General features: G+C 35.0%; 1 protein-coding gene across 1 annotated transcript in view; it reads left to right on the forward strand.

The window, feature by feature from the left end:
• Positions 1-20,406, forward strand: part of LOC134847996 (cullin-4A-like) — a 44,658-nt gene that overhangs the window by 15,525 nt on the left and 8,727 nt on the right. Inside the window, exons 2-14 of the mRNA XM_063865326.1 lie at positions 1,192-1,291; positions 3,621-3,780; positions 5,381-5,490; positions 5,934-6,102; positions 8,992-9,098; positions 9,767-9,900; positions 10,678-10,793; positions 14,452-14,588; positions 14,913-15,184; positions 15,564-15,784; positions 16,028-16,213; positions 16,574-16,687; positions 16,895-17,080. Of these exons, the coding sequence (XP_063721396.1) occupies positions 1,192-1,291; positions 3,621-3,780; positions 5,381-5,490; positions 5,934-6,102; positions 8,992-9,098; positions 9,767-9,900; positions 10,678-10,793; positions 14,452-14,588; positions 14,913-15,184; positions 15,564-15,784; positions 16,028-16,213; positions 16,574-16,687; positions 16,895-17,080 (2,012 nt within the window). The remainder of the gene's footprint in view (positions 1-1,191; positions 1,292-3,620; positions 3,781-5,380; positions 5,491-5,933; positions 6,103-8,991; positions 9,099-9,766; positions 9,901-10,677; positions 10,794-14,451; positions 14,589-14,912; positions 15,185-15,563; positions 15,785-16,027; positions 16,214-16,573; positions 16,688-16,894; positions 17,081-20,406) is intronic.

Here is a 20,406-nt window from a genome sequence, read left to right on the forward strand (position 1 = left end):
TCATTTGGAAAACAATGGTATTAAAAAAAGGAAGTAGGGGCACCGGTAGCTTACATTGTATGAAGCGAGAAGCATGAGTTCTTTGTGAAGCTCACAAACCATAAAGGTGGTTAAGTTTGGCTTCGAGGGTTTCTCTAGATATACTGTGTACGGTCTACCAATAAGGCCAAGAAACGATATAATTCTGGTGTAGATCAAAAAGGTTTGGAACGCCAATTCTCGAACGAATTCGCTGTCGCCATCATCGGGATAACAGAACACCAATTTCTGCCACTGTAATGAGGTGTCGTTGCTGTCATAGCCTATATGGTGTCTTATAAAGTCAGCAATGTTGCTAATGTTGGAAAGACTTTCTTTCATTTTGAAAGCCTGTAGAGTGAATTTGCAGTTTGGAGGTGCGTTTTAATAGGATTTCATAAAACAAATTCTAAAAAATATCTTAAAATATCAGTTATCGTTGGTATTTTGATAGTAAAGGTCCGCAAAATTTCATAACCTTGAGAAGCAAAATTATGCAGCCTATTCATGTTTTGTTGCTGGTGTTGATTATTTATGAACTTTCATGGTGTTTCCACTATTCCTTGTTTATTTTGTTTGGTCACTTTAGTTGACCTAATCTTTGTAGTTTGACCGAACTGATTGCGTATTTTACAATTAAGTGAACTCCTACCTATTTTGAGCAACCCTTTGATACGTATTCAGGGTCACATCAAATTTTTCTAATAGTTTGTCGAAGATGGTTTTATCAGATCAATTAAGCAAATTCCTGCTAGAACTGGTTTTTCTAGAATCTAGATAAGTACAAAATGATAGTGGTGTGATACGGCTCCTTCGAAAATATAGTTGCCCACCCATAGATGGATCCCTCAAGAAATATCTGGTCGTTAGGAAGTTCGGAAAGATAATTTATCTTTAGTTATTTGTATTTTGGCAATTTAAACCAAAATAGAAGGAATCATCGTTCATACTTGTTTTTTAGGGGCTCTTACTTGGGATCTTGTTAACTATCCCCCGCCACCCTACTGTACCTAGTAAAGAACTGCCATCACTATCATGAAGTAAAGCAACGATTAAGGATATATGAATTGGTACTTTTTAATGAATTTCCTCCTATCCTCCCCTCTCCTCTTACTTGCACCCTTCGCTTAATGGCTGTGCTTTTTTGACGCTTTTTGCTTTGTGTTGTTTCAGTGATTGGCCCAGTGTTGCCGGACAACTTTTACGGGCGCAGCTGGGTTGAACTGAAGGAAGCGATAGACGCCATACACGACTCCAAACCCACTAGTGTAAAGTAGGTGCACTTAACTTGATTAAATTATTTTGCTAATTGTCACAGCTAGTTTTGCTCAAAACTGACTCCCCAGATTTTTTTAAATGTTATATGAGATTGGTGACTTTTTTTGTCGGATACCGGCAATAGATTATACAGGCAATTGAATTGGGAAGTATGGCTCCATCATAATCAATCATGCATTTTGAGCGCAGAAATGTTCTTTAGGACCATGCCTCGCCGCCTGTTTAAGATTGAAAGATCAGCAAGGGTGTTGCAACCCCGGGTACTAGACTTTTTCCTCTAAGTAACTTTGTTCACAGAATATTCAATTTCGTAGGAATAGTTATTTTCAAGACATGCTATTTTTCTTGAAAATTCAAATCAAACTATCTCAATTTCGGTAGTACAAAGGTGTAGTCCGTTTTGGGCAGTACACATTTTTTTCATGATTGTTTTTTCGGTTTCGTGTTTTTCTGATTTGTTTTCGTCGTTTCATAGTCCGTTGTTTAAATCGCATTTATATTATCTGGTACTGTTTTTAATCGGGTTACTTTGTAAAGACGGATTTTATTGTTCCGACTTTCGTAAGAAAGTAACGGAATACTTGTGCTCGGGGTGTTTTTTTTCTTCAGACAAATTTCGACTTTTTAACTAGCCATTTTTGACGGAATTTTTAAAAAATCATTCGAAAGCTATTGTTGTCCGGAGCTTAAATTTGAAACAATATTTTACCTGTGATCATTTTTCGTAAAGTTATGGGGGTTTAAAGATAGCCGTTTTGCCAACTTGGGACAATTAACGCGCGATGTATTTCGCGCTATTAACGCGTAAGCGAGATTTAATCCGTCTTAGAAATTGTTCCGAATTGGTTCAAGGAAGCTTATATGCCATAATTGGTTTGTTAATAGGAGCAAAATCTATCACTTTGTACTTAATATGACGTGTGGGGGGATGTTTTCAAAAAATTTCATTTTATTTTATTACATATTTTAATTTTTCATGTTATTACTTCTCCATAGACCTTAAAAGGCAGTCGGAACATTCAAGGCTTCGCCCTGATACGATTAGTCTTGTTTTGATTTTAAATTTTAATAATATAATTGAAAGTTCTGTAATTTGTCGTTTTACCAATTATGATTTTGAATATTTTTAAAGGTTATTGTTTCGATCAAAAGGTTTCGGCTTACGTTTCATCGACTTATTGAACTTATATTGCGTAGTTGTGAGAACAGATGTGTCAATTTAGTATGAATCATAATACTGCTGATGCTCAATTCCGTGAAAGTTTCAATAAAATTACAATCTTATAGGTAAGCTTGTAATTAGGTGGAGTAATTCTGGCAGTAATTAAGGGTCCATGAACGTAGTTCAGACTCTTACATAGGTCGCAATGATTTTTTAAAGTTTTTTTCAGGAAAAGTCTAAAAGGCTCAAATTTATTTTTTCGTTCTTTTTTTTGAATTTATTTGATTCTTTTGATTTGTTTTTAATTTCAGTGCATTTCTGTTGTTACGAAGGCAAACTCCACTATCGAGCAGCAAAAATCGACTTCTAATTTCAAAAATGGGTTTTAGATATCAGATTTCCCAGCGAAATAAAAAATTTATCTATTCATCCAGTTTTCTCAAATTGGGTTAATTTGATCAAAAAAGTGTATCTTAAATTGTTCTTAAATCCAGAGCTTTCAGGGCATCTTTTTTTGAAGTTTGAAAGTTTTGGCTTGACTTTTTTCCAACTGTATCTTGGCTATGTTTATTTTTCAAATAAAACTATTTTAATTTAGGTAGTTCTTAGGTTTAGTCCGTTTTCGGCAGTAAATATTTTTTCAAAATAAAGTTTTTCAAAAACATTGAACTTTTTTCGGATTCGTTGTTTTCGTCCTTGTTTTCGTCGGTGCGTTTTCTGGTTTTTTAAATGCCATTTTTATTACCTGGTTCAGAGGTTGTTTTGACTTACTTTCCAAAGTTTGGGTTTTGCTTTGATTGAAATAGTTTTTGTAATAATTGAAAGTTCTGTAATTTATAAATTTACTAAGTCTGATTTTGAATAATTTTATTTATTTTTTTGTTTTTTTTTGACAAAACGGTTTTGGCTTTTATTATATCCGCTTAGTCGTATTATGTTGCGTAGTTTCGAGGCTGCAATGTTGTTTTTCTATCGCAAGTGTTGGGTAGCTCGGCTTCTCTCTATACAGTTTTGATCGATGAAAGATATTATTTCAAACTCTCCGGGATGCAGCACAAAATAGTTTTTCAAAAAGTTTTTAAATTAGTATGGTTCAAACCGTCTAGGCTGCTTTAGCAGGAACCGAATGCACTTGTGCACCGTCATTTGTTGTTTTTTTAAGCCTGGAGACGTTGTATGACCGCGTGAATGACATCTGCACACATAATCTGTCGGCCAGACTGTATGATGACCTGAGACTGGTGTGTCATCAGAGAGTGTCCCACACTGCCAAACAGCTCTGTGACCAGCTGTCACTTCATATGGACCAGTTCCTCACACAGGTGGCTTACTTAATTTTTTTTTTCGATGAAATGCATTTTATAGGGGCGATTGTATGTATAGGGGGATAGTTTTTTCGCAATGGAGAAAATGTTCAGGCTTACTGGTCTTTTTAAAAGGGCTGACATTTTGAGTATCTAAAGATCCCGCTATCTGTTTTCTTGATTCAGAAGTTGATGAATAAAGATCTAAAAATGTATGCAATTTTTTTAGAAATGTTTTCCTTACCAAAATCTCTAAATAGAAGTTCTGGTTACTGAAGAACAATTTGTTGGTGATATATTGCAATAGGTGGCAGATCCAACTGATCTATCTTAGCTGCGCAAAAAAATTGGTTTCCAACGGGATTCAATTCGGGGTATAGGGATTTTGTGTCAGTTGATTCGGCCACTGTAGCAATCAGTTTGAGCTGTTCAAAGAGAATAGTTTAAGATTTAATATCATTACCAAGAACTTCATTTCAACAGCAGTTGATTCATGTATTTGTGACTCAAAAAATACTGTTATAAGAATTCTGAGTTGATTGAGAAATTATCCATTTTAGCCTTTTTGCAGCCTGGTTAGTATCGTGTTCACCCATGGACTGATCTAGGATTTGCTGGAAGGGGGAGGCGGATTTAAAAAAAAAAATTAACATTTTTCAGGTCGACCAAATTGATTTTCTGAGCTCTCCTTAGTCATCTCCTAAATCCTAAATTTTCTGCGCCTTAAGCAAATTGTTGAAAAAACGGCCAAAAAAGGCATTTCTAAACACTCTTGGAAAATGTTGCCAAAAAATTGCATTCCCCCCCCCCCCCCCCTCAAAAAATAACTATTACATTATGGCGCCAAAAGCGCCTTCAGAAAAATTTTAGGGTCCGTCAGCCAAAAATGGATATCTCAAGTTAGTATAAAGGGGATACCCTTTGGGTCGGCAGGGGGTCGAATTTCTGAATACGCTGCTGTGTTTACTACTGTTGACCTGCCGGTTAACCTACCACCTATTGTAATATATCCGCAATTTGGAAACTGTTTGCAGGAAAATAATCGAAAAGTGATAAAGCACGCGGTTCCGTAATCATTACACTAGCAAGCGTAGTGTATTAATATGAATCTACTTTTTTCCAACTTAACTCGCAAATAAAATGTTTTTTTGGTGGCTTTTTTCTATAATCACGATCTTTTGTTTTCATAGCATGTTCTCTGCTTTATTTGTGGCTAGTAATTGCCGATTGTTAATTGTGGCTGAGAGGGAAGGACGTGAGAATCCAAAACTCGAGGTCGCAGGTTGGAATCCGACACATTGCGAAAGTTCTACTAATTCGAGGCTTTTTTATACTTTTTCCCATTTCAATTCATAGGGCTGTTTTTTTTTGTCGTTTTCTCGCTAGTGTAAAAGCTCGGCCTCTGCGTATAGAATTGCAATGTAAAAATTTAAAAATTAACCATTATAACTAATCAATCCGATGAATAATGTCATTTAAATCCCGCATTATGGGCAGTTATTTCAGACGTCTTTTTTTGGAAAGGTAGTATTTTTTGACTTTTTAGAACCCCTTTTTTATGCTGGTTACTGTCAAGTTCATCGTTGCATTACAATACTTTTTGTCTTGTGTTTTATAGGTGGGCACAGCGTGGGAGCTTCACTGTCAACACATGGTCATGATTAGAAGCATCTTTCTGGTCATAGACAGGAAGTACACATTACATACTGCAGGAGTGAACTCCATCTGGTGAGCAAAGACTGCGCCTATAATAATAAAATAATAATAAATATTATCAATTCAGTTCAATGTAAAGACATCGACTTTCTTTTACTTCGCTGAACTTTCAGTCAAACTGAAAAATAATTTCTACTGCAATAGTGGTACCACGTGAAAGTTCTAGGAGCCTAAATAAAACGGCCTTGAGGCACAAAAAAGAGCTTCGCTTAACCAAATAACTACGGAAAAAAAATTAGCAGCCGGCGCTTCTTAAACGAGCTCAAAAATAGTTGACTGATTTTTTGGATTTCGTAAAAACAAAGTTTTGGAGTCATGTCAATGAATGTTATGTAGACGTGTATGTATAGCTTGCGATGAATTTTTTTCGGGATTTTTAAATTGTTTTTGACCATTTTAAATTTTTTTTTTATTGTAGAAGCATAACAATTTTTGCGTTATGTTCACGTGTGTAGGGAGATTGGACTGGAGCTGTTCAGACAGTGCGTACTGTGTGACAATGGCAAGGCCATTTGTGTGAGGACAGTGGATGGTATTTTAGAGTTATTACAGAAGGAAAGAAACGGAGAACTTGTCAACTCCTCCCTCATCAAGTGCCTCCTCCGAATGCTATCAGACTTGCATGTAAGCTAAGCGAATCCCTCATGCGGGAATAGGTTGCCAACCAATCAGAGCTCAGTATATACACTACCGAGCGTAGTGCAACAGTACGAATATTCTTGTTTTCCAACGTAAGTCGCAAATATTGGCGCCATTTTTGGGGCACCTTTGCGGTATTTGGTAGCATGTGCTTTATATTAACATAATTAATAAGTTAACACAGTTGAAGCCTTTTTGATTCATCAAATGAGCCGAAAAATTCTATTTGTTTCAAACAACAGTGCAATAATCAAAATTCCATTTCAGAAATTTTCCTACTCAATATATCTGGCATTTTTTTTAAATGCATAAGTTATTCATAATTTGGCTCCATACTCTCCAATTTATTTTATGCAAAGTTAGTGTGGACGCTTATTAATTGGAATATGCATGTCCGTGATTCGAATTTGGCCAGGGCCTGTTTTTTTGTGAACGGACAATTTCAATTTTCATTTTATCAAAAATCTTAGTCAGAATTTTGTTTGTCTGCTTTTTTATCGGCTTAGTTGCTACAGCACGGCATTTTGTTGATTTCAGCCTTTTTTTTTACTAGAAATAAAAATCTCATTGTATTTTGCTATAGCGTTCCACGAAAATTCTTTTGATATTTTAGAAATTGTTTCATATCTTTTCATTTGCAACATTTGGTGGCTTTTGTTTCTAAAGGGTTTCATTGTTTTTACAGACGAAAGCAACAATTAGTGCCTTCATTTAAATTTCTTGAAATATTGATTCTTTCTGACTGCAACAATTAGAAAAAAATTTATATATTTGTTTTCCACTACTTCGTCGTAAAAGAAAGAAGGTTTCGATTTTTTTCCTTCTAAAAAGTTGTTCTCGCGTGGTTTCTGTTTGTTCAGTTTTTATGAATCAATAAGATTAGAAAATGATTAGATTGGCCTAAATTTTTATTTTATTTTCCGCCATAATTCTGGTACAATTTTGTATCGTAAGTGGTGGAAAAGCACTGCTTCGTGTCTGTGTTCAATATTCAATTGAAATCACCTATCTAATAACACTAGTCTAATTGCCTCTTTGGTTAAGATTAGCAATCAAATCGAACCTACTTGTTTTTTTTTTCAGTTAAAACAACTTGTCAACAGAATTATTGAATCATTTCTTATATTTGTTTATGGAATCATTGAATCATTTCTAATATTTACTCAGCATAGCTTGTGTGATAGTATGAACTCGCTTTTTTCCAACCTATGTCGCCAATATTGTTGCGACAAAATGTGTTCATTTTGAAAGTGTTCATTTTGATCAATAACCAGCTATTAGTTCCAGTCGATGCTAAGGATATGACACAGACTATTATATTACAAATAGCGCTTAGCTTCAAGGTATGATGGATCTGTAGCGTAGAGGTAGGGAAAAAGACCCACAACAAAATAAAAGGGTTCGAACCTGGGTAGGGTTGGATGTTTTCAATGAACTTTTTCGTATACTAGCTAAAATGCGTCCGCTCTATAAATTGAGGCATGTTGGTAAATTTTTTTTTCAAATTGACTGGTTTTGCTAAAGCGTCATAATTGGCTTGCATCACTTGGCAATTATGTAAACTCAAAATTGGTGTGCGTCACTCAAGATTCTTTGAAGACTCGAAGTTTTACTCATTCAGTTTTTCCCAGTAGCGTTATCGGTCATATTTTTGCTTGTGTATGCGAAGAGCAACTTCGCCTCTGTGTTATTTATATATTCAAATTCCATATTTTCTTTGGCACAATTGGCTTGGAGGTAACGTGAATGCTTGGGTAAATAGAGGTCCGGCCACGACCGTTATATTTTGCAAACCCAGTAAAGTTTTTGTTCAAAAAATGTCTGCCTACTGTTTGTCTGTTTTTTTTTGTTGTTGAATTTGTTGCCACTGCGCGGAAAAGTCAGTCATTTCGATTTATTACTGTTATGTGTTTCAATTATATTTTTGATTAAAAAGCGTTTTTTGGCACACAACACACTCTTCGGCACGCTACACATAAAAATCCGTGAATAATTTTAAGTTCTTTTTGTGTAATTCGGCAGTAGGACAGAATCTAATCAGGAAACTGCGGTAAAGTTCCAGTTTTTATTAAGAGTAAAAGTCGATGAACGTAGTGCTAACTCTGATATAGGTCATGATGATTTTTTTCAGGAATTATTCAAATTTGTTCAGGCGTAAATACTTTTTCGCTGTTTGACTTTTGATTTTTTTTAATTTCAATTCATTTTCTGTGTTAAAAGGAAGTCAAAATCTATTATCGAACAGCAAAAGTGCAAATCTTACAAAAAATATGAGTTTGACCGCGTTTGAGTTTCGAAAGTAGAATTTAATTGTCAGATTTTCCAGCAAAAATAAAAAATTTTACTTATTGGTACAGTTTTCTCATTGGGTTAGTTTCATCAAAAGAGTGTCAATCATAAATTGTTCTTGTAATTCAAAGAGCTTCAAGGCCATCTATTTTTTTTCTTCGAAATGCGAAAGTTGAAATTTTTAGAAAAGTATTTTTTGTTTACTTGCGTTCATTGACTCTTTTGGCGGCTATTCTCATGAGCGAAAGACTCATAGGAGAAGGACCGAAAATTCATTTATTGAAACGATACAGTTGCCGCTCAATGACAAGGAATTAAATGAATTAATAATTTGCTTCTCTTATAACGAAATCCGTAAAATATAAAATATGTTACAATTCGCCGGCGGTCAGTCCCCGAAAAAAGTTTACTTTCTTTGAGGCTTTCACGCTTTCTTTCCAAATTTTGAATACTGAAGTCTGATTGGCTGATTTATATTTTCGCCCATTTGGTCCTTTGCATATGAGGGATTCCACCCTCTTTTCCAGCTGTGTTCGCTATGTTTCTGATTTGAAGTGTTTGCGTGTTCATGTTGTTTTCGTTTAGGTGTACAGCAGCATGTTTGAGAAACGATTTGTGGATGCGACTGAGCATTTGTACAGGACAGAGGCACTCCATCTTATATCCACCCTAGACATAACAGAGTACCTCAAGTCAGTGCACGGCTAGATTGTTACACGCTGCAGCTACCCCTTTTCGTTAAATGACGGCCAATCAATATAATTCAGAAGCTTTTTCAGGGAAACATAGACGGGTTACTTAATAATCTGAATCAGCACGTAATGTCAATGAACTATAGTGGAAGATGAAAATATTGAGAAAAGATGTTGATTAAGAATTAACTAGTAGGCTTCAAGTAAAATATATGGTTGTCTTGCGAGTGTTGCAAAAATCAAATCAATTCGTGCCACCCCTCAATTTTCAAAAATCGTTGATCCACCCCCCAAATATTGTGGATTGTTAGTTGAAACATTTTGATTGCAATACGTTTGTCTTCTCTAGAAAACAATGGCAGACGATGTTAAAGAAATAACTTTCGATAGAAGTAAGGAAATAGCCGTATAGTTGATAAAATTTTGAACCAAATTGAACTTAATCTAAAGAAATTGATCAACCTAAGTCTTTGAAAAATCTATTGGTAGTGACGTGAGGTTGTTTCTGTAACCAAAAAAACTTTAGGTTGTTTTTATATCCTGTTATAAGAGCAATCGATGTCATCATAGCTCTTTTTTGAAACTAAACCGTTGGATATTAGATATGTTATTTAATGTAAGGAGGTTCTCATCTTTTTTCTTCTGTATTTCGTGCAACCTGGTTTTAGACGTGCTTCAAAACGTCTACAAGAGGAAGAAGAGAGAGCATCCAGGTACCTGGACCATTCGACTCGTAAACCACTCATAAGGACAGTAGAGAAACAGCTTCTGGAAGCACACGTCGACGAAATACTGGCCAAAGGTAAATACAGATGCTTTTGAAGCCGAAACTCTCTCAGACAATTTGAGTGTGACAATTTGAACATGAAAAAAACTAGTCTGAAAAGAATTTTTTGTTCTTGAAGCGTAAAAGAATAAATGATTGTCATTTCCATAGGTCGTGATGGTTTTTTTTCAGGAAAAGTCTTGAAAAGTGTTCACGCTCAAATTGATTTATCGCGGTTTGACTTGTGATTTCTTTTCAAGTTCAGCTCATTCCTTTTGTTAAAAGGAAGGCAAACTCGACTATCGAACCGCAATGAAAAACGTGAACGTCCTCTTGTTTCAAAAATGAACTTTGTCCTTAATTCCCAGCGGAGAAAAAAATACCTATTGATCCAGTTTTCTCTAAAATTTAATAAAGTACCAATCATAAATAATTTTTTTTGTGAATTTTTAAGAGTTGTATTTGGATGAAGTTGTTATACATTTGCACATGGTGACGTACCGGAAAGATTCCAAGTTAATTCTAGTTGGCGATAAATGATATTTATTGGCTTGACTTCTTAAGAGAGGTTTCATATTTTATTGATGGATTGTGATGAAATTGAAATGGATCGGGATTTTAGGGATCAATCTTCTAGCATGCTCCACACTAAACTGCAAACTTAATGGGTGGGGGTTATCTTGGTTTTATGTTGGAAATTTTTGCCTATCACAGTATTTTACCCGCAGTGCTGAAAGCGGCTTTACTTCAAAATATTGATGATGGATGATCTATGCATTGGGAAGATTTTAACTTTTGATGACATGTGCTTAGGTTTCTCGACACTACTCGCGGAAGGAAGATTGGAGCAATTGAGACTCCTGTTCGACCTATTTCAGAGAGCAAAGGCTCTTCAACAGATTAAGTCTGCCTTCTCAGAATACATTAAAGTTAGTCGTTCATATTTCTTCATCTGATTTGAATTAAGGCAGTACTTCTCAACTACAAGAAATAGTTTCAACATAATTTTTTTAATCAAATTGAATCAATGTTTTTAATGGTACTACGCTAAAAACCAGATAAGTTACATTTAATTTGTTCCTTTGTTTTTTTTTCAAAATTTCCGGCGTTTTGTTGATTTTAGTTAAGTTGTGAAGATTTGAATTCCAAATGAAAACTTTTTCTGGTACAAAAAGATGAATAAAACCCAAAACACTATTTACACGAGCAAAGGTGAAGATTTGAATTCCAAATGAAAACTTTTTCTGGTACAAAAAGATGAAAGAAAACCCAAAACACTATTTACACGAGCAAAGCTTGTGTGATATTGCGAACTCGTTTTTTTTCCAACCTAAGTCGCAAATATTAGTGCTCTTTTTGAAAAAGCTTTTTTATTGCAGTATATGCATAAGATCAATAACCAGCGATTAAGTACAGGAAATGCTATATTAACACACACTATTATATAACAAATAGCACTTAGCTTCAAGGTATCATGGATCTGTAGCGTAGAGGTAGGGAAGGAGACCAGCAGCAAAATAAGAGGGTTCGAACCTCAGCAGGGTCGCATGTTTTAATGAACTTTTTCGTATAATAGTTAAAATGCGTCCGCTCTATGAATTGAGTCACGTTGTTTGGTTTTTTTTTTCAAATTGACTGGTACTGCTAATGTGTCATAATTGGATTGCATCACTTAGCAATTATGTAAACTAATAATTGGCATGCGTCACTCAAGAAATTTTGTCGACTCAAAGTTTTACTCATTCAGTTTTTCCTAGTAGTTTTATCGGTCATATTTTTGCTTGTGTGTGCAAGTGTATATGTTTTCTGTTAGGATAATTCGTAAATTTGTTGAGGCTCAAATTTGGTTATTCGCGGTTTGACTTTTGATTTCTTTTCAAGTTCATTTCGTTTTCTTTGGTAAAAGGAAGGCAAACTCTACTATCGAAATACAAAAGTGTACAGGTCGAAACATTTTAACTTACAGATTTCCTAGCGGAACAAAATATTTTACCCATTGACCCAGTTTTCTCAAATTTGATTTAATCAAAAAAGTGTCAATCATAAATTGGTCTAGAAATTCAAAGAGCTCTAAGAGCTTGGAATTAGGAAGTTGAGAGTTTCTGTTCATTGGGGTTCCTTGACTCTTTTCCTACTGTCTTTTGGCTATGTTCTAATTGATGCCGAGTTGTAAAATATAATTTGAACGAAGTTATCTAACCTAAAGCTCGTGGTTCTACACATGCGAAGTGTAGTGTGATAATACAAGGCAACCCTTTTTCAACCTAAGTCGCAAATTTTAAAGCGTTAATTTTAAAGAGTTAATTTTGGTGGTACTTCTGCAGTCAGCTGCTACGACAGTTTAATAGAATGTACTTTGACATTCAGTTTATTTGTTTTTTTTAGAACAATAGTCAAATTCAGAAGTTTTTCAGCTCAATTTGTTTTGGCATGTTTTCGAAATGCATAATTTTTGCACAATTTTGCTTCAGTATTTCCAATCAAGTACATTCAAAGTTCGTGTGGTTGCCTTTAATTCATTGTATTACAAATCATTACATGCATAATTTGTGTTTTTGTGCATTTTGAAGCTTCCTTTTGCCGCATACTATCTTTTCTATAAGCTTCTGTGGCACAATAGTGTAGGGCAGTCAAAAGGAAAACTCGAATGCCCGATTACTAAGGTTCATTTCCCGTAGAGTTCATTTGCTTTCCAAAATTCATTACTGTTCATCTTCCTATTCTTTGATCCTTCTTAAGCTACTTCTTGGCGTTTTTTCGCTGGTGTTTATATAATTTTGGTCTTGATGTTCGAAGGGTTGCCAGCTACTTTCTTTTTTAGACATTAGTTTCTTGTGTTCTCTTTGAGTTCTCTGCTGTACCTAGATCGGGGTTTGATTATAGTGATATGCTTTTTTCAGTAAGGAACATCTTTTTTAAGTCATTTTTTCAAATGATCAATTTACCTGCAAAAACTATATTATTGATTTGTTCGTCAATTGGCTTGTTTTTAGTTTCTGTTCAAATCGCTGATCATAATGATGTAAATTAATTTGTCGGACATGTGTCGTAAAGAGGTTGAGAGGGTTTTTCTTGTCAATTTTTGTAGTGAGCGACGGATGTTTTTGACCTTCGCGATTAGCTAGTGTTAATAAATCAGGTACAAGATTTTTCCTCAAGAACATCGATCAGAAACACCCCCACCACAGTACAGTCAGCAGAGACTGCTCGCTAATGCTGTAATGAATGTGCTGCTAGTCAATCTTTTCTTTCTTAAGAAGCGTAATTTGTGGCGTGAATCTTTTTAGCTTGCTATAGCAAGGGTTCTTGTAATCGGGAACAAGAACAACTTTTTTTGTTAGATGTTAATTTGTTTTTTTTTATGAACCCTAATAACTTTGAGGCTACTTCTCACTTGGTTTAGTGGTATAGCGCGTGCCTTTGGGTTCCCTAGTCTTGGGAGTGGGTCCCGAAGTGACCTTGTTTTTTTTCAATGCGTGGAATTTGAAATTTTTGTCTGGTTATTTTGTATTGTCTCACCTTCCAAAGCATGGACAGTTTTGAGATTTAAGAAATTACTAAGAGTAATGACCATAGTGAAGACTTTTATATAGGTCTTGGTAACTCCATATGTGCAACTAATCTCTAATAACTACAGATGTGCATTCATACACATTAATGCATTAATGAATGCACTTAGGTATATATGCACTTTTTGAGCTCAATTGAAATTCATCTGCTGAAAGTGACGTAAAAAGAAATGTGGAAATGGCGCAAAAACGTGAACAATTTCTAGTTTCGAATGTGGAATTTAATTTTTAGATTTCCAGCGGAATAAAACGTTATCTATTGATCCAGTTTTCTCAAGTTGGGTTAATGTTATTAAAAGAAGAGCCAATCGTATTTTGTTCTAGAAATTCGAAGAGCTTTAAAGGCATCTATTTGTTTTCTGTGAAAATCGAAACTTTCTGTGAAAATCGAGATTTTTTCAACAAAGTCTGTTTTTTTTTCTGTTTACTTGCGATCATTACTCTTTTCCAACTGTCAGTTGAAAAGCGTTTTGTTATTTGTAATTTTGTTTACTGATTTTATGATTTGTTTTGTGTTTTTCAGCTTAAATAGTTTCGGCGTATGCATTTGTTTATTTCAGAAGTGGTGGGGCTTTTCAAGTTTTTGTAGCTCAATTTTCGGGCGGCTACCCAAGTTTTTTCAGCTCAGTTACTACTCAATAGTTGTTTCTGAATGCTTATTCAATGCTGATTATTTTGTTTCGTGACATTTTCCCTCAAATTAAACATCATTTGAGACAAAAGTATGAAATTTTTGTAGACTTAGTTTTTTTATAACTTTTTTGAACATTAGTTTTCGACTTAGTGGCTTCCGTCTATTTTTCTATCCACTAGCTTGCAATGCTATTAGTGTGTAGCGCAGGTTTTCTGTTTCGCCTGTGTTAAGCGAGTATTTTGCCATTTGCTAATTATTCCATCTTAACTATTATTAAAATGTTTTTTTTTCATTGATTTAGCAGGTCAAGATAATCGATTTTGTTAACAACTTGGCATGAATTACGAAGCTGTTGCTATATTTTACTGTTGTAATTTGTTTCAGTTGACAGGGTCGAACATAGTGATGAATGTGAACAATGATGAGCAGATGGTGTCTGAATTACTGTCTCTCAAGGAAAAAACAGACTCAATTGCTACCACTTGTTTTGCAGGTCTCGACATGTACACGCTTGCAATAAGGTACTAAAAATTAGTCGAATAAAATGTTTTAGTTATTGCCTTAGAGTCATTATATGAGGTTGCTTGTTCGAGGTCCTCTAGGATCAGTGCTTCTTGCTTAAATTGCAAACTGAAAAAAATACTGCATGTACGTTGTGATGAATGTAACAGCTTTGGTTCTTTGTAAAGACCTGAAAAGTCCGTATTTTATTTTTCGTTATATTTTGAGCAAGGGAAGCCTAGGGACGCCTGAAAAAATATACATTAGGCGTGTTGCACTTTGAATTAAAGCTCCAGTCAAAACGATCTATGTAGAGCTGCAATGGAAATTGTTTCTTATTTCAGGGAGTCTTTCGAATCGTTCATCAACAAGAGAGCGAACAAACCGGCTGAGATGATTGCAAAGTTCATAGACACGAGACTGAAATCGGGCAACAAAGAGAGCTCGGAGGAGGAGCTGGAACGTCTGATGGACAAAGTGATGGTCATCTTCAGGTTCATCCATGGCAAAGATGTGTTTGAAGCGTTCTACAAGAAGGATCTGGCAAAGAGACTGCTAGTTGGCAGAAGTGCTAGTGTCGATGCAGAGAAATCGATGCTGTCCAAACTCAAACAAGGTTAGAAGATTAAATGGATACTTTGCTGATGATTTAGAAGAAATAATGAAGGAAAGAAGTTTCTATATTTAGTTTGCGTGGTTATTGTGGTTTATTTTAGATGGTCCTAAAGACAGTTATTCATTGACACAGATTTCTCAACTTTGATTCGTTTTTACACTAAAAAGTCAATCAAAGTTTTAAAGGATGTAAAAATGCTTCTTTTTCGCTCATCTAATTTGTTCTTGAGATCTCTCCCGAATTTAAACAAAGCATGGATTCGTGGAAAATTCTGGTGTAAAAGAATTCAATTTTTTATACAGGTGTCCTCAAGTTTTCCAAAAACTATTGAGACTCGCTATCTTCAAACCCGAAAAGTAATGATTATATCATATTTTAGAATGTGGTGCTCAATTCACAAGTAAACTGGAAGGAATGTTCAAAGACATAGAACTGTCGCGTGATATCATGACCAACTTCAGACTGCACATGGAGAGCAGAGTCACGCCTACGAAGAAATCAACACCACCAACAACAAATGAGTCAACTGAAGAGGAGTCACGTGATCGTCAAATGGATGACGTCATTGAGGATGAGTTCGTGGATGAAATGCAGATAAAAGTAGGATATATATCAACTTCAAATGTAGTTATGCTTTAATTGATATTAGTTTTTATTTGATATATGTCTTAACGTGTTGGATAAAAGCCAGGTAAATTAATCTGGAAATTTTATTCTTAAACTTACGAATTCTTCAAACAAGTCTTATAAGCTGATATTCTGTTTAACAATTTGAAGTAATTTTTTCAGGCGCCGTGTGTTCAAATTGAATTGAATTATTACTTCTTGTTTCTAATTGTTTAGAAAGAAAAACTGGACCTTGCGGATCCGGTAACTAGCAACAGTAGCAGAAGGTCATCCAGAGATGTCAACAGTGCCGATGTCATTCCTGGCTCAGCAGTGTCAGGGGAAATTGAATTGATAGTAAATGTTCTCACCATGGGATTCTGGCCCACTTATCCCCCAGTTGAGGTCAACCTTCCAAAAGAGGTCAGTTTCGCTCTTCTGTTTTCAAAATTCAGAGTTGAAAGAATTTAGGGCTTTGTTGTTTTTACTGCGTGTTCAGTACCGTAAGGCGCTCACTACTAAGAAGCCGAGCACGGCTGAATTGTCACGTTTAAGCACTTAGATCTTTCCCCTTTTTCTTTTTTTTTTTCAGGAAAATCCTAAAGTTTGATCACGCTCAATTTTGATTTTTTGTAGTTTGACTTTTAATTTAATTATCAGGCTCATATTTTTGTTTAAAGGAGGGCAACTTCCACTATCCAACAGCGAACAAGCGAAGGTTAATAGTAAAATAGTGGACTGGAAGATCGTTTTTTGATGCAATGGTTTTCGGTGTCGTTTCAGATGGAGCAGTACCTGGAGTGTTTCAAGCAGTTCTACCTGGCCAAGCACAGTGGGAGGAAACTCAAGTGGCAGAGCACTCTTGGCCACTGCATCGTCAAAGCCAGATTTAACACTGTCAGTACCAATGTTCTGCAGCTGTGCCTCTGTATATATTTATTCTCCGATTCAGTTTCCTTTTGACACTTCTCTGACTTTTTGCTGGATATGGTTTTTTGCATGTAAGCTTGGCTGACGCATTATGATTTAATTTTTGGTAGCGTTTCATTATATGCTTCAATATCTTAATCTCGTCTAAACTGAGTTAGTGATTTTGGGTTTTAGGGTGTGAAAGAACTGCACATGTCACTGTTCCAAGCCCTCGTGATTCTCCAGTTCAACAATGGGTCCTCCTTCGCCTATCAGCAACTGAAGGAGCTGACTAACATAGAAGACAGTGAACTCACCAGGACTGTACAGTCGCTCTCTCTGGGCAAGAAGGACTCAAGGATATTGAAGAAGGATCCACTAGTAAATACATTTGGTTTGAAGCGAATCTTCTACCGTTCCCCCCGTCTATTTGAAGTAGTAATGCGCAGTGTTTTAAGGCTAGGAATGATATTCAAAAGTTTCTGGACATTTAAAACCCTGCATAGGTCATTTTTTTTAAGTTGACTTAAATTAAACATATCTCCGGCAAAAAGAGAATCATTTATGTAGTTAAGTTCATGCTAAAATAAAATCTGTGGTAAGCACCGAAGCAGGCACCCTAAAAGTAATGAAAAGATTTATCCAGAAACTGCCCTTGAAAGTTTACAAATCGATGATAAACTTGAATGAAAAAGAACACTACACCAGAAAATGTAGTTGCTATTCTCACACCTGCGAGGAGTTAACCTGAGTGGCAAGAAAAACAAAAAAGTCAACTAGCGACTAATAAGATTCTCATATAAATTAAAATTCGTTTGAATTTTAGCATCAAAAATGTCATCCACTGGTTATAAATTAGAAAACAAGGAAACAAAATCTGCAACTACAGCACTTTATTTGGAACTACAGAAATGTTTATTTGGATCAGGTTTAGAAAATACAGTCCAGGAGTTGATCATCAAACTCTTAAATAGTCTTTTTTTTAAAAAAAGTTATGAGCGTAATTCTGTTTCGCGATATCATTTTTTAATTTGTGAGGTGGCATTCCAATCCGATTCACGATTACGCAAGGAGTTGAATGTTATCTTATTGTTGTTACTTTTTTTGTTTACTACAACCTAGGTTGATGAACCTTGTATTGTATTTGTGATTCGATCCTGCAAAGTAATCATGAAAAATTGGTGAATTCAAATTGTTCAGACTTTGAGAACAAATTTGAGTAAATATATATATTTATAAACATCCTGCACATTGTCTTCAAGGAAAAGTGAATATGTCGAAGAAGGTTTCCGTTTGTAATAATGACATTTAAGAACTTAGGCTAAGTTTTCGTAATTTTTTGAAAGAGGACGCATGCATTAACTAAGAAGCATTTTAAATTGATTAAAAATATTAAATCTGAGGTTCAAAAAAATCTTTTTATCCGGGAAAGCCTCCAAACCGTTTAAAATTTGGTTCGAATGGAAAATAAGAATATAATAAGAATGTTAATTATGACAATAGTTGAGATGCGAAGAACGACATTGATTTTGGAAGATGTTTTTAAGGAGCATGTGTTCTTAACCGGTGATTGTGGCTCAAATTTACAAAAAAGGTCGGTTTTAGTGGAGCGTTGACGTCTCACGAGGTGGTTTTTTTTCTAACTATTTTCAACAAACTAGTCATGTTATATGGTGCCAGCGGTTATTTTTGGGGAACATTTACAGCTTTTTCATAGCATGCGCTTTGACATTCGAATAGTAATAAGTTAACACAGTTGATGCCTTTTTAATTCATCAAATGTACCGAAAAAAGTGATTTGTTGCGAAAAACAAAAATAATGAACACTCGGTTTCAGAAATTTTCTAGCTCAATATATCTCGCAATTTTTATGAAATGCTTAATTTATACAAAATTTGGTTTTATGCTTTGCGATTTGTTAGATGCAAAGTTAGTGTGGATGCCTTAAGTTTGTTATATTCCAAATTAAAACTTGCAAAATTGAGTCTATTTGTATCAGGTGCCCTTTTTGCTGAATCGCATTGGAAATTTTTTAGCATATTTAGCTGCCTTATAAGTGACTAGTGTTTGTGGGTTGTTAAGCTTGAGTGGATAGTGCGTGAGACTCAAAATCTCTTGATTGGAGTAGATCGCAGATTCGAATCCTGCACGTAGCCGAGTTTTTGCTAATTTGAGGCTTATATTTTTCCTTTTTCACTTTTGACAGAGCTGCTTTTTGGTCATGTTCTCGGAAGTGTTTGCGAAGCGCAGCTTTGCCTGTGTTATAGATATAAAAGTAATAACTGAATTCTTTTGAGGGGTCTAAACTAACTGAACAATTCAAAAAATAACTTTAACAGGCAGTGTACACGTTTTAAATTGAAAAAGGATAGCCAGTTGCTTGCAAGTAGCACAGAATGTTCCGACCTTATTCATAGTATTACAAAAAAAATGTTTATCTTTTTCAATTTAGTGTCGTTTTTTTTGTGCACGTTCTGATGAGAACTTTAGTGAACTAGACAAACGACAACAGTTTTATTTGAAGAATGAATATTTTTAAATAGATGGTTTTTTCTTGAAGTACAATTTGTGAATTTTCAGAATTTTTTTTTGCAAAGAATCTCTAAATGAAACTCCCAGAATTAGTTTTCCCGAGCAAAATTGAGTGAACTAACTCAATTGAATCGATCCTGGAACAAGTTTTTGTCGATACGGTGACAATTTTTTTTGCTGTTCCGATTCCGTCTGAAAGGGCGTAATTATGATACATTACTCTTCCCATTAAGATATTTATTTGTGGTACCTGGTTAAGAGTCGATGAACGCCGTAATTGGTCGTGATGCTGTTAGTTTTTTAGAAAAACTTTTGAAATCGTTTTAGGTTCAAATTTGACTTTTGTCGTTTGAATTTTGATTTCCTTAACTTTTGCGAGAGCAAGTGTTTTGTTATCGGGAACTATACTTTTTCGTTCCCGTAAACAACTTCTCTGACGAATTTCGAAGAACTTTAACTTGTATGATTATTGAAAATTTACAACTGTTAGGTTACTTGTAACAGCAATATTGTCAAGGTCACGAAAAACGTGATCGAAATCTAGCTTCGAAGTTGGTTTTGATTTTCAGATTTCCCAGCGGAATAAGAAAATTTAAGTTAATCCAGTTTGTGTTAATCGTATTCAAAAAGGGTGGTTTATGTTTTTCTGGAAAATGAAAGCTCCTAGGCCATTACGTTTTTCTAGAAAAACAAATCAGTGTTTTTTCATGTTTTCTGGCGTCCATTCACTCTTTTCCAACTGTCTGTTGGTTATGTTTTTCTCTGAAGTTCGATTTTTGAAGTTTTTCAAAAAACAATTTCAATAGATTTTTTTCCTTTTCTTACGTTCATTGACTCTTCTAAGCCCCAATTATAATTTTTTTCATCGTCTTTCAATAAAACCAATGGCTTTCTACACTTGGTTTTGATGTTTTTAATTAAGTTCCGAGCTGAGTTCAATTCACTCACATCTATGATCAATTACACCATGGTGATCAGAAATCCCCTTTTCCGATCCTGTTGTGCTGCAATCAAAGTTCGACGAAAATTATATGTATAGTAGTTCTGCTGGTTGCAGCTGTTCTGGTAAACCAATTTTCTCGATTTACTAAGTTGAAATTCAAATTGGATCTGTCAAAATCTGTTTTTGCTTAGAGTTGTCAGAAATATGTATGTTCAGATCTCCACATAAGAAT

Source organism: Symsagittifera roscoffensis, chromosome 6, assembly GCF_963678635.1.
Source record: "Symsagittifera roscoffensis chromosome 6, txSymRosc1.1, whole genome shotgun sequence".
In the NCBI taxonomy this organism is placed as follows: domain Eukaryota; kingdom Metazoa; phylum Xenacoelomorpha; order Acoela; family Convolutidae; genus Symsagittifera; species Symsagittifera roscoffensis.